The sequence below is a fragment of the Choristoneura fumiferana genome, chromosome 4 (assembly GCF_025370935.1).
Source record: "Choristoneura fumiferana chromosome 4, NRCan_CFum_1, whole genome shotgun sequence".
NCBI classification, from domain to species: Eukaryota; Metazoa; Arthropoda; class Insecta; order Lepidoptera; family Tortricidae; genus Choristoneura; species Choristoneura fumiferana.
Genome location: NC_133475.1, coordinates 3,612,027 through 3,628,692, shown reverse-complemented (window position 1 = coordinate 3,628,692; position 16,666 = coordinate 3,612,027). Strand labels below are relative to the sequence as shown.

The following is a 16,666-nucleotide window of genomic DNA, read 5'->3' as shown; positions in this document are numbered from 1 at the left end:
CATAGAAATTTATTTATATATTTAATTTATTACATTTGCATTCCTTGTATAATTTTTATTAAAGCTACTCTCAGCAAAACGTCTTACAATATTTTGTTGGTATCGTATATAGAAAGAAAAATAATTAATTTTATTTTATTAGAATGTAATCAATGGGATCTGTTATTTTATTTATCTGACAATTTTAACCGGCATAAATTGACAAGCATTAAAGCTAGTTAAATAAACTGTTTATTTCAATAAATGTCAAAAATATCTACCACTTAGATTCTAATCTTATTTTTTGAACATTAATTTAACGAATCTATTATCTTTTCATTGATATTTATGATTATGACTGCTCTATAGAAAGAAAAACGCGTTGTGCTAAGGCTTAAAGTCTCAAACAATAAACTCAATAAGGTATAAAAACATGACTATGCTAGCTGGTACCCGCGGCTCTGTTTGCAAAGAACTCGTTTATCGGACGGAAACTATACAATTTTCCGGGAATAAAACTGTCATATGGCCTTCAGAGGGTCACAAACTATCTTCATACCAAAAAGATAACAGACGGACATACTTTCGTGTTCATAATAGTACCTAAGTTGAACATTGAACTTCTCCATTTTAAAATAAATATAACAAGGTTACATTTCTTGGCGACTTAGACTTCCAAAAAGTTTAAATGCTCTAAAACCTTGAGCTTGAGTTGAGTTTCTTGCCGGATTCTTCTCAATAGAGGTTTTTCCGAACCAGTGGTATTTTTTGACATTCATAAGTGCTTGTTATAAATAAAGCCTAAGTTGAATAAAGATATTTTGACTTTCACTTTGAAAAATAAAAAAAACAGCCAAGTGGGAGTCAGACTCGCACATCCAAGCTTCCGTACCAATTTGTATGTAAGTATATCTATGAATATCCAATGTCAGAAGTCTTTCGTAAGCTTTCCTTAGCAAAATATTTTTTATGTTTCGAAAATACAACCTCAGACATGGATGCACAGAAAAACCAGAAAAAGAGACCAGCACTGGGAATCGAACCCAGGTCCTCAGCATTCCGTGCTGCGTGCTATAACCCCTACCCCACTGCTGGACAGAAATCTAGACACGAATTTTTCTTATGCATACATAGGATGCTTATTTCTACTTTGCTACTTAAGCAGCAGCACTAGCGTAAAAGTAACAAATTTGGAGTTGAAATAAAAAATACAAAAAGACTCCACAACCCAATCATATTTTTTTTTATTCGACTGGTTGGCAAGCGAGCAAGTGGGTCTCCTGGTGGTAAGAGATCACCACCTACACCACTACAATATTCCTGGTATTGCAGATGCGTTGCCATTGCCAACCTAGAGCCTTAGATGGGATACCTCAAGTGCCAGTAATTTCACCGGCTGTCTTACTCTTCACGCCGAAACAACAGTGCAAGCACTGCTGCTTCACGGCAGGATTAGCGAGCAAGATGGTGGTAGCAATCCGGGTGGACCTTGCACAAGGTCCTACCACCTGAAAACACGCAGACTGAATATACGCAGTACTGGATTATTTTAGACGGTAGGTATATATAAAAAGAAAATTACCAGTTACAATAAAAATTAAGATTTTCAGACTTTTTCTTCTAGTTGTGCTAGAAAAGCTATCTTATTTTAGACTAAGAGTATCGCGGTCATTATTAATTTTATTAATTAAATTCGGGTTTTGTTCCGCGTACCTTGATTTTAGAGCAGCTCGATATTTCGGCACAGTTGCATGCGCCAAGTCATATTGTACCCCTTGGGTACCGCAATATTTGATATTCATTTCAGCTTGAAGATATCCACGCGTTGACTGACAAACGTCGAACAATGATCCTATAAGGATTCCGCTTTTCTTTCTGAACGTTCAGATCGTACAGAACCCTAAAAGTCAAGCTGTCCCACTTGTTACTTGCAAATTATACTTTAATGGCCGCTCTGTGGTTTGATCCCATTAGATTTGCGGTGTCTAGTCCACAATAAAACTTGGTCGTTTACGCTTCAACTTGGCCAAAGTCTTTCATGTAACGGGACATTGAAAATATTAAGTTTAGGTCAGATAGATCTGAAGCGTTTTAATGGTGAATGCTTAATGGGATACGCAAGCATACTTTTATTAATATGCTAATAGATCTTTACTGGCTTTTATCTGTGACGTCATTTGGAAATATGTAGTTGGCGAACCCTTACTTCGAAAAGCGAATCTGGGTAAGGCCGCGAATTTGACCAATTTGGACGTTTCAAATTTGGAACGCTAATAAAAAAAAACTGATAACACCTAGAGGTTTAATTTTTTTTTTATTATATGACACGATATAAACTCTCAAGGTCGCAAATGAGATAATTGATTTAAACCCTTTTAAAAAAATAATAAATATATTACCGTCCAAAACGTAACGAAAATTGACTATTTTTTTGACCACGAGTACTAATACCTTATTATTTTCATGCTATTTAACTTCTCATGATCATGATTTTGTTTAAACAAAATTGTATGATATAACGATAGTCCTACCGATTGCGGAATCATGATAATAAAATAATTATCATGTTTTATATTTATTTCTTTTCACGCTGCCAAAAAACCACGTTTTCGTTACGAATACTTAGGTGACGCTTAATTAAGCTACCTTTAACGCCAATTTCGGTAGAATTTGTTTTTGTACACTGGCAACTATACTCTAATAGGGCAACATCGATGAGATAAATAAATCTCATCAGTTTGTTGACAAACAGCCATCAAAAGTGACGCGGAGGTTTTTTTCGAAAAAAACGTCGAAAGTGCTTGTTCGATTTAAGGGTAAGTAGTGATTATTTTTAACTGGTTGTTTTTTCATACGATAGGGTAATCTTTCCATGTAAGTGGCATGTGTTATTATGTTCAAAATGTCGTTATTCACCATGATAAACGACTTTTTGTATAAAATACGTTACACTTTCGTTACGATTACGTTACATTTTTACAAAATGCTACGTATTTGTACATAACGTAACGAAAAAATGTGGTAAAGGGAAGTTCACACAGAAAAATTCTAACTTACACCAGTTTATTATTAGGTTTCCAATGACTGCACGCACAGTAAGTTAGTTAGATGGATATTTTGAAGTTAAATAAATTTAATCTGTAGGTGCAGGGATCGGCACAAGAGAATTGTGGCGAGTTCTGTGTTCACGTCCTGCTACATGCATAGCGTATTTAAAGTGAGAGACAAACGGAGAGATTCACTTACCTACTTAGTTCATTTGTTACCTTAACTTAATAATCATAATAATTTATTTCCAAAAACATCTTTTTACATTGTCCACTTAACTAAGATACTACTTCCTAAATTGGTAAAACCTGTGATTTAGGGTTTTGGCCATTTCTTTGAGGTATTTAATAGCTTGTACAGTCGAAGTCACAAGCATGCTCACAACTAGTTGGTAGGACCTTGTGCAAGGTCCGCCCGGATTGCTACCACCATCTTCCTCGCTAATCCTGCCGTGAAGCAGCAGTGCTTGCACTGTTGTGTTTCGGCGTGGTGAGTAAGACAGCCGGTGAAATTACTGGCACGTGAGGTATCCCATCATAGGCCTCTAGGTTGGCAACGCGTCTGCAATACCCCTGGCGTTGCAGATTTTTATAGGCGGTGGTGATCTCTTACTCATTTGATCGTTTGCCATCCAGTCGAATAAAAAAAAACCACATCCAAATTCGTTATGCTTATAAATGTGCACCTTATTGTCAGTGTTAGAGAGGCATGTAAAGATACACTTTTGGAAAGATGTTCGTCAACTAGAGGGTACTTCTACTTCCACATTCTCATGTTTAGCTCTATAGATCTCATATAGGACAGATTTAAGATCAGTATCGTCAGAAAGTTCTAGTAAAACTAAAAACTTCACTTTATTATATGACATGTATTTTTTTTTCATACATACGTTATCTGATGGGAATTTTTACCAGTTTGATCTAGGCTTTATAAAAATTTGCGTTACGTTTTATGGTAACGCCACGTATTTTTTTTATGTTATTTCTATGTCACATTGGTTAAAATTCGCGGCCTTACCCATCTACTGTGTTAAAAAATGAGCTGTGTTAAATACTTGTGATTTTAATAATTTATTCATAACATTGTAAATCTGTTTAAAACGTATTTATACCTCTACATTCCTACGTCATTGAGTTTCTTTGTTTTCGGATTTTTTTAAACAAAGTTATTTTTTCCGAAACAATGGTCGATTTTTTTGACATTCATCATAAGTGCTTGCCTAAATCAAATAGAGCTAATTTGACTTCAACCTTAATTTGATTGTCGTTGTCCCCAGGAAATAATAAATCCTCCTAAGTCCTCACGTACTTTATAAAGGACTAATTATTAACACTAAGAATAACGACCGAATGTACTTTATAAAGTACAAATTGTTCATTGAATAAAGAATTCTAAGAATTTTGAAATAATGTCCAAAATAACAAAGCAGGTCACCAACGTCTAGGTCTTAAACGCTAAGTTTGTTACAAAATGTCAGGACACAGTAGGATAAGGCCCGAAGGGCACACCGCCCAGAAATAGGAGCTCCGCGGCGGGGCTCCGTAGATTTTTTCAATTTCTCAAATACAGCTGCTTTTGGTGCTGACTGTACAACTTACAAATATATATACCTAGTGCCATCCACGAAGACGCGTGATTTTGACAAAATTAGACATTAATGACATTGTAATAAGAACCACGGCACGCGTCATCGTGAATGACTCTACCTATAAGTACCTAAATCATAAATCGCTGTGTCAATAAATATAAGTATGGTCTTTCGCGAAAGAAATTCAGGTCATTTGTGTATCTGGTCTACGGAGCCCCGCTACGCTTACTACAGCACTGCGGTGGTATGGGTCTGAACCCAACCTACCCCCAGGGATGCCAGGGTATGGTGGGTCTGGCGGGACATAGGCAGACAGATAGAGACGTTCGTATTTATAATATTAGTAAGGATTATTAGAAAACTAGCTTTTGCCCGCGGCCTCGCCCGCGTGGAATTCGGTTGTCGCGCGCTGTTCCAACGGGAACTGTGCATTTTTCCGGGATAAAAAGTAGCATAGCATATGTCACCCTCTGGCCCATAAACTGCTATTATTGCCATTGCTCCGTTTCGACGTGAAAAAACGGACAAACACACAAAAGTCAAATGTCAAAATATATTTATAATTAATTTAGGCGTTCGGAAAAACGTCTGGTGAGAAGAATCCGGCAAGAAACTCAACGAGGTATATATTTTTTTAAACATATTTACAATATTATTAAATGATATCTATACATCACAAGTATTTAACACAACTTTATTTTTAACACAGTAGGTTCGCTATTTGAAGGGATCGCTAATGCGGATCGGAATTATTTCCATAAATTTAAATAAAATGGTTACCGCGTTATAGCGATAAACGAATTTTTCGCAGACATTCGCGGGTAAAAGCTGGGATTTCATAAATATCAAGAGATTAGACTAGCCTACGCCTCAAGACTAATTATACAGGAGTAACGTTTCAAAACGTTTGCTTATCGTTAGCAAGGCGCGTCGCCATGAAATGTGGTTCCTAAGATAGTGTTCGAGAGAAATTGGATTTGCATTGGAAATGGGACCGGTTTTGCTCGCAAGGTCGTTCGTCGGTCTCGCGAATGTTTGTCAACAAAGATTTGCGAATTTCTATCAAATGGAATTTGCTGTTCGGCTTTGAATAACTTTCTTTGGAATATTTGTTTTTAGTAAGATAATTTTAAGAAGTGTTAAATGCATAGAACTGACAAGTTTAAATCGACATAAGCGATTAAATGATAATTTCTACAAAAAAAAAACGCACCTTTGCTACGTTTGTGCGACGCATAGGTACCGGGTGTGGCCTGTAATACGAGCAAATAATTAAAACATAGATCGTACTCGTCAAACTAAACAACATTAGTTCAGCGACTTTTAAAAATAATGGAGTCTTTTGATTTTCCTTTTTTCTTAAAAATAAATACTGACGCCGCCTGTCACGCTACAAACATCAAGCGATTTGCTTTACATTGCTTCTTCGAATAAACTTTAAAGTGTAATAAAAATTAATTAATTATTTTTAAATTTCGCTGAACTAATGTTGTTCATTTTGAAGAGTATGATCTATGTTTTAATTATTTGCTCATATTACAGGCCACATCCGTTATATGCGTTTACGTGGGAGAGGAGGCGGGCGGGTATAATGAATTATAGTTTTTATATTAGGTACCTTTAAATAATTAATTTTAATCCACAAATTGGCAAAATTTTAAAAAAAGTTCATGATTCAAACCTCGTTATATTATAGGTAGTCCAAAAGTAGTACATTAAAAAAAATACAAAAAGATAGTCTTGCACACACTAGACCTATGTGGCACACTGCCAATTTAAGGGTTAAAAACGAATAATGCTTTTAACGACTTCAATTGATTTTGTACCTGTGCCCTTAGTGTAAATTTTCGGTTACAAAATACGTCTCAATCGCGTTCACGTTAAAATCTCAATTTGTATGCAAAGACGAACAGCGCCTCTAGCGGAACGTTTGCGATGTTCGTGTTTCCATACGAATTAAGATTTTAACGCGAACGTGATCGTGACGTGTTTTGTAACGAAAATTTACACTAAGGGCACTGATTGTAGAAGCAAAGTCGAATATTTATGTACCTACATTTGTGACTTTGGATCACCCGCGTGACGCGCTCGCGCTTATTTTATTTACCTACGTCGCAAGCGAAACGTATTTGGCCTTTTACCTTTCTTTCTTTTGTAAGGTAGTCTGTACTTGTACTATTACTAATCTGTGACTGCGTCAGCTAGCGTAGGACCTTCCTTAAGCAGAGTTTAGACTTGCAAGAAAAATCGTGCAAGTTGCATTACATTGCGGCGCTCGGTGGACCACTATAAACATGTTGGCTTTACGGCCTCGCAATGTAATGCAACTGGCACGATTTTTCTTGCAAGTCTAAACTCGGCTTTAGACAGCGCACAACTCGTCCACACAACCGGTCACTCTAGATTTCACATCATACATTGCAATAAAGACAGCCTTGCATTTCTCATCGACATTATGATGGTGGTTTGTCCACGTTGGTTGACATATATCGCATGGCGGCAAATCGAGCGTCTGTCGTCGTTATAATAATTCTTGTAATATTAGGTATAAATGCGAGTTTGTTAGTCTGTTTGTTTGTTACCTTTTCACGTCTGAACGACTGAACCAATTTTAATTAAATTCGGTATAGGTACAGATAGTTCGAGTCTCGGGGAAGTACATAGGATAGTTTTTATCCCGGACCCGGATAATTGCATAGTTCCCGCAAGCGTATTTCTGTCAATGCCGGACTCGCATTGATTTATGCAATCATAATGCACCTGTTATCACTTCAAGCGGCAAAGAGCTCGCTAACGGTGTTCGTAGTCTATTAAGTTAGCCGCTATTCTAGGCTAGGTGCCACTAAGTTTAACAGCTGCAGTTTACTGCGATCCCGAGCAGTTATTGGGCTTCATCGCCAGTTAGTTTATATTTTTTCTCAAACATCCAAGGAAATATCGTCCTTATCTTCGTGATCATAGAACGCCAAGTATACGTTTTTGTATAAGTATAGCACTTATTGAAGATTCGTTCTAATTTCAAATTAGAAGACAGTAATGGATTTTCATACAACATTGCCGGCCATGGCCAGCAAAGAGATTGTCTTTTGTTTCAGTGGGTTTTTATTTATTTTATTGACTTATTTTATTGTCGCATGCGTACGAATTATAATGTATAAATTTAAAATACGTAAAAATATCAGTTGAAGTAGGTACAGTTGAAATACCGAAAATTGTAAAATATAATACCTACCTACTCTTTAATAATGTACCTACCTAAGTTTTATTTTCCAAAACTTCCGGTTTCGATTCCCGAGCTGAAAACAAGATTTTTTTTAAATGTATGAATGCAGTTTTTCTTGTTATTACAATCGAAGACATGATTCCTACGAACAGATCTTCTTATGTCTTACCTATATAGTTTCAGACTTTCCTATACTGACCGATATGAATGTTACACCCTGTATAGGCTGAGATTATTATGATGATGACATTGATGATATTAAAAGTAAGAGAAAGAAATTGAATTACCTTAATCCAAGTCGTAACGTGGTCATCAACCTCGCCTCGTACAAAGTAATGAATGCAACAATTCACGCATCGCCTGTAACACGCATGTTTTAATAATATCTACAGCTAAAGAAAAGTTTTTTGCATCTTGTGTTTAGCGTAGGTACGTGATTAGCGTATAATGATTAATATCAAGTCGTTAGTAGGTACACTCGACGCGTAATTCTTGGAATAAAGGTTTAATTATGAGCACATATAAACTTGTGAGCAAAAACTTGATCAAAAATATCTAACTAATCTACGCCGTTACCAATAGTCGTGTTCAACTTCACACATACCATTGAATTACTTCACAGGTGTGTGCAGGTTTCGTCAAGATATTTTCCTTCACCGTAAAGCTCGTGGTAAATTTCATTGTGATTTCGCACATGAATATAGAAAAACTCGGAGGTGCGGGCCGGGTTTGAACCCACGAACCTCTGCTTGAGAGGCGATAGGTCAAACCACTGGGCCACCACGGCTTTAACACGGCTCATTTTCGTGTGTAAGGTCTTCGAATGCAACATTTATCATTTTATGCACACAACCTTTGCCATCACTGACGACACGTATAAATATTAGGCAATCCGGTGGGAATCGAAATGCCACGACGCCACTCTACCGTCAGGTGGTTTAGATAGTTGTAGTACAGAGTTTGTAATTAAAGGGCTCTGTTTAAAATACGAAAACCACGGCAACTAAATCTCATGGTTAAAACAAGAAAAATTTTGACGGTCGTTTCACTATTCTAATTGTAGCTCAGAAATAATATTAAATTAGAAAACCGCATACTAATTACGGCGCTCGGTTTCGCCCGCGTCCACCCGTAACGGCGTGTTTCGATGGATGACGAGTTTCTCGCGTTTTTCACTAGATTTCCTTCAAACGTCAATGTGATAAACGTTGCTTCGTAGATATAAATAATATTGTTTATTATCCCACTCCAATATTATAAAAGCAAGTTTTTAAGTCTGTGTGTTTGTTTACCTCATCACGTCGAAACCGACGAACCGATTTAGAAGAAATTCGTTGTATAGATAGTTGGAGACCCGGGGAAGTACACAGTTCCCGCGGGATAGCGATAAACGAATTCTACATAATTAAATTAATTAAAAAAAAACATAAAAAACAGTATTAAATAAAAGAAAAATACATTAAAAAACACAGGGATGTATGGAGATTCCCCGTTTAAAAAAACTAAAAAATAAACTATAAAACACTGATGTCAACAGTAGGTAGGTACTCATTTCAATTATATAGCTAAACAATCGCACATAGGTAGGTACCTACATACCAACATATCTCCAACTAATTAAATATTAAATTAATTTTGGAGTCATGTCCACATTATTACAAACAATGACACTATCCGTCCGATCCCTGATCAATAAATAAATTTTTACTTAACACCTGGATTTTTTCTTTCAATGTCCACATTTTATTCAACTCCTTCCGACCATTCGAACGACCATTAGGTACTTACCTACTCGACAAATCATCGTCAAACGCTAACCATAGCATGTGTTCTGAGAACTGTTTTCACGACGCAATCCGGTCCGGCCTTTCCCAGGCCGGCGGACTTTTACGGAATGTAGACGGCTGGCCGGCTGGTGTTGGAGATTAATTAATAACTCTGAAGGTAGAAGTAAAATAATTGTTTACCTAAATCTACTCAGTTGAAGACTAAGCTAAATTATCTGGGTAATTGAACACACTTATCTTATGTGATATATTTACATGTAGATGCAATAAAAAAGCGGGCAAGTGCAAGGCGGACTCAGTCAGAGCGAAGCTGCAGGGCTACAACGAAACTCGAAACTCGAAGTTCGTATCGTACCGTCCCTCTCGCTCTTGTATTAAATAGTATAAGAGTCAGAGGGACCGCACGACACGAACTTCGAGTATCGAGTTTCGTAGTAGCCCTGCTGCTGTAGCGGTGGAAAACACCAACAGCACATCATTGCAATCATTGTCCAAAAAAAAGCGGACTCGCGAACCGTATAGGTATCTATGAGTAGGTACATTTGTAAATCTCTATGAATATCCAATGTTGGCAGAGCCTTCCTAAGCAAAATATACACAGCGTAATTTCATTAGGTACAGTAGGTACTGCTTGGATACTGACATTGAAAGTCAGACAAAAAAATTAAGATATTCAGACTTTCCTTATTGGTTGTCCTAAAAGAGCTACCTTCAAACCCAATTTCAAGTTTCTAGAACAACTGGAAGCACTTTTGCTTCCCTTGCAATTTGTACGATACAAACGCGAGTTGTATTACTGTATGGCTGCTCTATGAAAAGAAAAAAATGCGCTGACAATTCGCGTTCCTAAAGCTCGACGCGTTTAAAAAACTGGCCAAGTGCGAGTCGGACTCGCGCATGAAGGGTTCCGTACCATTATCTATATTAGCAAAAAAAGCTTGTTGTATGGGAGCCCCCGTTAAATATTTATTTTCATCATCCCAGCCTATATACGTACGTCCCACTGCTGGATGAGAGGGCTTGGGCCGTAGTTCCCACGCGGGCGGGGCTTCACACACACCATTGAATTGCTTCGCAGGTTGTGCAGGTTTCCTCACGATGTTTTCCTTCAGCGTAAAGCTTGTGGTAAATTTCAAATGTAATTCCGTAAATGTTTTTCGAAAAACTCAGAGGTGCAAGCCGGGGTTTGAACCCAAGATCATCTGCTTGAGAGGCCATGAATCAAACCACTCGCCCACCACGGCTTCAATAGCTTCAATATTTATTTTATTTTAGTGTAATTATTTATGTTTAAAATGGTTATATAAATAAGATTCTTTGAATATTTCAAGCATCTACCTGTTGCCGTTACTAATATCAAGCAAAAAACGGCAAAACAATCACGTATTTTGTATTGTATTGTATTAGTATTATTTTTTTCGACTGGAGGGCAAACGAGCAAGTGGGTGGGTATTTCTTGTTATAGCGGCCACAGTAATACATAATCTGTGAAAACCTCAAGTGTCTAACTATTACGATTCAAGTGATAGAGTCCTGTGACAGACGGACAGACTGACAGATAGACAGACAGACAGACAGCGGAGTCTCAGTAATAGAATTCCGTTAGCACCCTTTGGGTACGGAACCCTAAAAACGAGATGTGAAAAAGCTTTTACACTGTTGCGGTCACCAGAAGCTGCATGCGGCGATCGACTTACCTAATTGCCGCATGACTCCTAAACATACCACATCACCATCCCAGCCTATGTACGTCCCACTGCTGGACACAGGCCTCCTCTCAGAACAAGAGGGTTTGGGCCATAGTTCCCACGCGGGCACAATGGGTACACACACACACATATTTACTATATACCACATATTTTTTCAGATCCACCTAGTCTACCTAACCTTATGGTCGGTATCGCAGGCCGCCTACATCAGTCGTATGGCCGTCAACCGCATGAGGGTCCCCACAGCTTTCCGACCAGGCGTGACCCTGCACAGACCCTGGACGCACCGAATCCTGCCAGCTGCATCGCAAAGGATGCCGTATGTTATATACAGGAATCCGCCAAACAGGTAATTGTCACTTCAAATAATCATACCCTATATTTTAAATGCGAAAATGTGTGAAAAGAACGTCACACGTTACTTCGGGACAGGGAACCTGTTAAAATGTGTATGATGGTATATTTGACGCTTCAACTACCTTGACAAAATTAGCCATGTACCTATTCAAAAGGATATAAAGGTAGTTTCAAGAACCTTTTATTTAGTTTCAAGTTTCCTGTGAGACAGCCTATAGACTTCCGTGGCCTAGATAGCCAATAAAATCACCATACAAGAGCATTCTTTTTCATTCATGTTTATTCAGAATACAGCAACTCTCAAAGCCATTAAAACTTGCTAACACAAGGCTAACACACTAAAAACATCTTCCAGATACGCCATGAAACATTTCGGCCCTAACGCAAACCGCAACGTCTTCGTCTCCAACGGGCCCTGGAAGACCACAGCGCGCCTCCCGACTCTGTCCGCCGTGACTCCCGAGTACGAGTTCATCCGGGCGGCGTCGGCGCAGCCTGCAGTGCGCGTAAACGGTGATACAGGTTGACTTATACTTGCACTGCACCATTTTCATCGACGGCTTGAGGTTTATTGCTTCCTTCTTTTAGGATTTCAATCGGCATACGTATACGGCGGACGTGGCAGAAGGCTATATACGTCGTTACGCGGTTAACGCGGTTTTAGCGTGCCGTCCTTTTCGCAAGCGATACTTTGAAGTGGGACGGCGCGTTAAAACGGCGCGGTTAACCGCCTAATGCCTGTAGCCTAAGGTGTTTTTAAATTAATTCAGCATATTTCCGGAGATAGTTGGGTTAGTTTGTTTAAAGGGGCCAGAATGGTTTCCAATCAGAATTTCAGATTCAAAATTTAGTCACGCCACTTTACAGTACACTTTGAACATCGACCAATGTAGGTATGGAAACTTTTGTCAACCAGTCAAACCAAACAGCTGAAGTATACTGAATTAATTTAAAAACTGTAAGTATGTATTACTTACATAGTTGGGCCAAAACTATTTTACCAACACTTTGGGCGTCTCCTGCGTTACCAAAATTGTCTCTGGCGTTACCAAAAAATCGTACATCCAACAAGATATTTCACGGTTTAATAGGTTGAACTTACGTAGGATGGCATGTATTCATGTAAGCACACCGTCTATTATTACAGAAAAAACATGTTTACTTACAAAAACCTGCAATTGTTTGAAAAATGTCGCGGACAGATTAGTGTGGGTAAAAAAGTTGATTGGCCTAGTTACCAAATTGCGCTTATATTATGGGATGTCAACTGGATTATTGTTTTGATTCCATGTGAATGGTGAAGACAGTTTTTGGGGGTCCAGACATCCTGCGGCCGATCTATAGTAGTTAGCCAGCTTGAAGCTTTTCTAGCAACTTCGATAGTCAGCATCGGGACAAGCTTACTTTGCTTCTGTGTATTTATTTGTCTTTTCCTACGCTATCTGTACCTAGTGCACAAATAGCACAAGAGAGATAACTAACGTCCACGGAAAGAGAATGCCACTTGACAGCAATTAAGTTAGTATTCCAGCGTGCAAAATACATCGTGTAAAAAATCTTTACACATAAGATATTTTGTTAAATTTTAAATCTTGGCAGAACAACAGGCGCCAATGTGTACCTGTGGTGATGCCAGTTTCTTTTTATTCGACTGGATGGCAAACGAGCAAGTGGGTCTCCTGATGGTAAGAGATCACCACCGCCTATATACATCTGCAATAGGCATCGGCTGCCTTACTCTCCACGCCGAAACACAGCAGTGCAAGCACAGCTGCTTCACGGCAGGATTAGCGAGCAAGATGGTGGTTGCAATCCAAGCGGACCTTGCACAAGGTCCTACCACCTGCAAACTCTTAAACGAAGAGACTGATTTCGATGCGATTTTTTAAACGTGAAAGGCGAATTTCTTTGCGGTTCAGCATGTTTTTGATAGTAATATATATATTAAAATGACAATACCGGGGTTTTTTTAACTTTTCTAAGTTGATTAGATTATTATTATACTTACCACGGATAACTAAAAAAAAAATGAAAGTTTGTGTTCCATTCCCTGGTTACCATCAGCTAATCAAGTGGCACTCGTTTCGTGGACGAATGCAATCGTTTCAGTCAGTGTTGACCCCCAGGTGCCATCCACACGATCCCAGCGCCCAACCTCAGCCTGTCCGAGAAGCCCATCGTCGTTGTCGACGCCACCGAACACGGTCTGAAGACACACGTCACGGAAGCCGTAAGTCTCTGATGGAACCCCTTACTAGAGCATTTCTATCTGCCGATGTACCCTGAGTTTATCTCGCCGATTTCCACAAAATTTGGTAGGTATATCCTTAGTCCATGATTCCGAGCTGGAAAAACAGGGTCTCCAGATGTGTCCCATAAATATTCTATGGATGTGTCCGTTTCGTTCCGACTTTTTCTAAATATATTCATGCAAAATTATGTGAAATTGTTTGTGTGATTGTTACTCTCTCACGTAACACCCAAATGACCATTTTTACTTAAGTCTTTTAGCTTTTCTTTAGTTGTTTTTCAAATTTAGTTGGCATTTTTTGGCGCAATTGCACTGGCAAGTCAGTATGAGAGCTTTATGAGGCCAAGAACAATAAGATGAACTAATAATGGATCCGAACTTTTGAGGAGTATTGAATAAGTACGAATTATTTTATGACACATGGGTAAGTGGCTCACGAGCGTTTTGCCCGCCCGTTCCAGTATTCATAACACACTGGAACGGGCGGGCAAAACGCTCGCGAGCCTCACCCAAACAAACTGTAACAGTAAACGTAAACAAACTGTAAACGTAGCAGTTATAAGAACCCCCCTCTCGCCCCAATAACGTTACATCGTAATGTTTTACAAGAAATTTGTTTTTTTTTTCAGCCAAAACCAACGTATGAAGTTACAGAGAAATACGTAGAACCCACCTACCACGTTGCCAAGATTGAGTCGCCTATAGGATTTTCAAAAGCTACGGTGTGTAGTTTTAATCGTACCTTTACTTGATCGAATTTCACTTGCCATACCAACGTTTGCAAGATTTTTTTAAATGTCATCTTATAGAATGCAGGTTAGGTTAGATTAGTTTAATATCAACTCTGAAGAAAATACTATTTCAGAAATAAATTACTTTATGGCAAATGAAAATTATGGAAAACGATACATTATGGCATATGAAATTCGGGCAACGATAGAGAACCAGTTTTAATATAGACATTGCTTTCAATATATCTATAAAGTAGAAAATTCTTGTCATTTTTATATCTTTTCAGTCCCTAACAGGCCCAGAACTACAAAGATTGGTGACAAACGGAGCTGCTTTACAATTTGCAGCCGATTACGGATTATCAGCAATATCTATGCCTCAAACTCAAATAGTGCCACAACAGTTTACTTTACAGCAGGTAATTGTATGCTCACCGGTAAATAAAATACAGCGGACATAAACCTAGGACAAAATCGAAACGTTTAATCTGTCAGTAGGACGCAAAAGGCTCTTTTACATGGTAATATTTTTAAACTATAGTATGTATGCGCTTTCGGAAGGGGTCCTTATTTCCGATAACAATACGCCGCATGAAACTTGGCAGAAAATCATTTTTTCAAAACGCTTCACGCTTCATTACATTATTACTTTTCCAGGGTTTCACCGGTATGCCAACCCACCAAGAACTCTTAAACTCAGGCGCTGAAGGCATTATAATACCGCCGAACGCTCTTTACCAACCCGATCCAGGGTTCTTACATAAAATACAAAACCAGTTGCTACAGAGATTCCCTGCAGTTGAATTTATCCCGTACGCGGCGGATATGCCTACGGAACAACAGATACAGTCACAAGCGTCCCAGGTTCAACCACAAGTGGTACTGCTACAGCAAAATGAACCGATTACTAAACAGCCGCCTATACCTTTTGTAGCTAAAGACGCCCAAAAGAACGTATATCAAAGAGAAACGCAGGAAAACACCATTGTTACACTAGTACCACAGAAATTTGTCGTAGCCAATGTCACTGAGAAACAAAATGAAGTAACTACGCCTCCGCTGCCACAAAATATAACAGTTGAACTAGTTACTGAGGCCCAGCCGTCAACTACAACAATTAAGTACATCGTAGAAAGTACTACGGAAGAACAGAAAGAGAAGACGACAACTCCCCTATACTATGCTCAGGTTGGTCAAAGCGTCGGTAGCGCTATCGCAAGCGGTTTTTTCTCAGCAATCAATGACGTAAGAGCAGCAGCTGCTTTAGCGCAAGTACAAACAGAAAAACCCATAGAGCCCACCAAACCAGAAACAGAAAACGGGACCACGACTATTAGCCCAGAATTCCAACCATTTTTTGTACATAAAAAGGAAGAAGACAAAAATGAAACTACAGGCGAACTGAAGTCGGTCCTTGGAGTTCCTTTTACTAAACCAGAAGAGTCAGTCAAAGTTGCTTATACTTTATATAGAGCTGAAGACAAAGAACAGAAAGTCACTCAAGATGGCAAAGTTTACGCCGGTCAAATAGTAGAAGCAACTATAAGTGAAGACCAAGATTATAACAAACAAAAGAACGACATTATATCGAGGCGATCACCAATAAGACTCATTGCTGTTACAGATACAGAAGCACCAGTTACATCTACAACTACAACAGAAACACCGCAAAAAGTAGCAGTGGTCAAAGCAAAAATACCGCCGAAAAGCAAACTTACATTTGATGACAAAACCGGGGAGCCTGTTCTGAGAATCTACGCCAGTTATGTGGACACTCCTCAGCAGGTGAGTCCTAAACCTGGTCCATTACACTTAATCGTATCTCAGTTTCTGAGACATGTAACATGTAAAAAAAAAGATTCACACACAAGAGACACACAATCTTTTTTTTGTATCAATGAACTGGAACAAGCGTACCAACGATAGCGACCAAGGTCATTGTTTTAGTTCATTGATATGGACCTCCGCAAAGTATCGCCTGATTCAATAAATT

The 16,666-nt window shown here is 38.6% G+C and overlaps 1 protein-coding gene across 3 annotated transcripts in view; it reads left to right on the top strand.

The window, feature by feature from the left end:
• Window positions 1-16,666, top strand: part of LOC141427287 (uncharacterized) — a 37,440-nt gene that overhangs the window by 19,037 nt on the left and 1,737 nt on the right. The window contains exons 2-7 of one of the 3 annotated variants that reach the window (XM_074086585.1): window positions 11,493-11,683; window positions 12,047-12,204; window positions 13,839-13,921; window positions 14,572-14,664; window positions 14,961-15,092; window positions 15,331-16,458. In XM_074086585.1, the coding sequence (XP_073942686.1) occupies window positions 11,493-11,683; window positions 12,047-12,204; window positions 13,839-13,921; window positions 14,572-14,664; window positions 14,961-15,092; window positions 15,331-16,458 (1,785 nt within the window). Of the gene's footprint in view, window positions 1-11,492; window positions 11,684-12,046; window positions 12,214-13,817; window positions 13,922-14,571; window positions 14,665-14,960; window positions 15,093-15,330; window positions 16,459-16,666 lie in introns of all 3 variants that reach the window. The other 2 variants (XM_074086584.1, XM_074086583.1) reach the window with 2 other exon arrangements.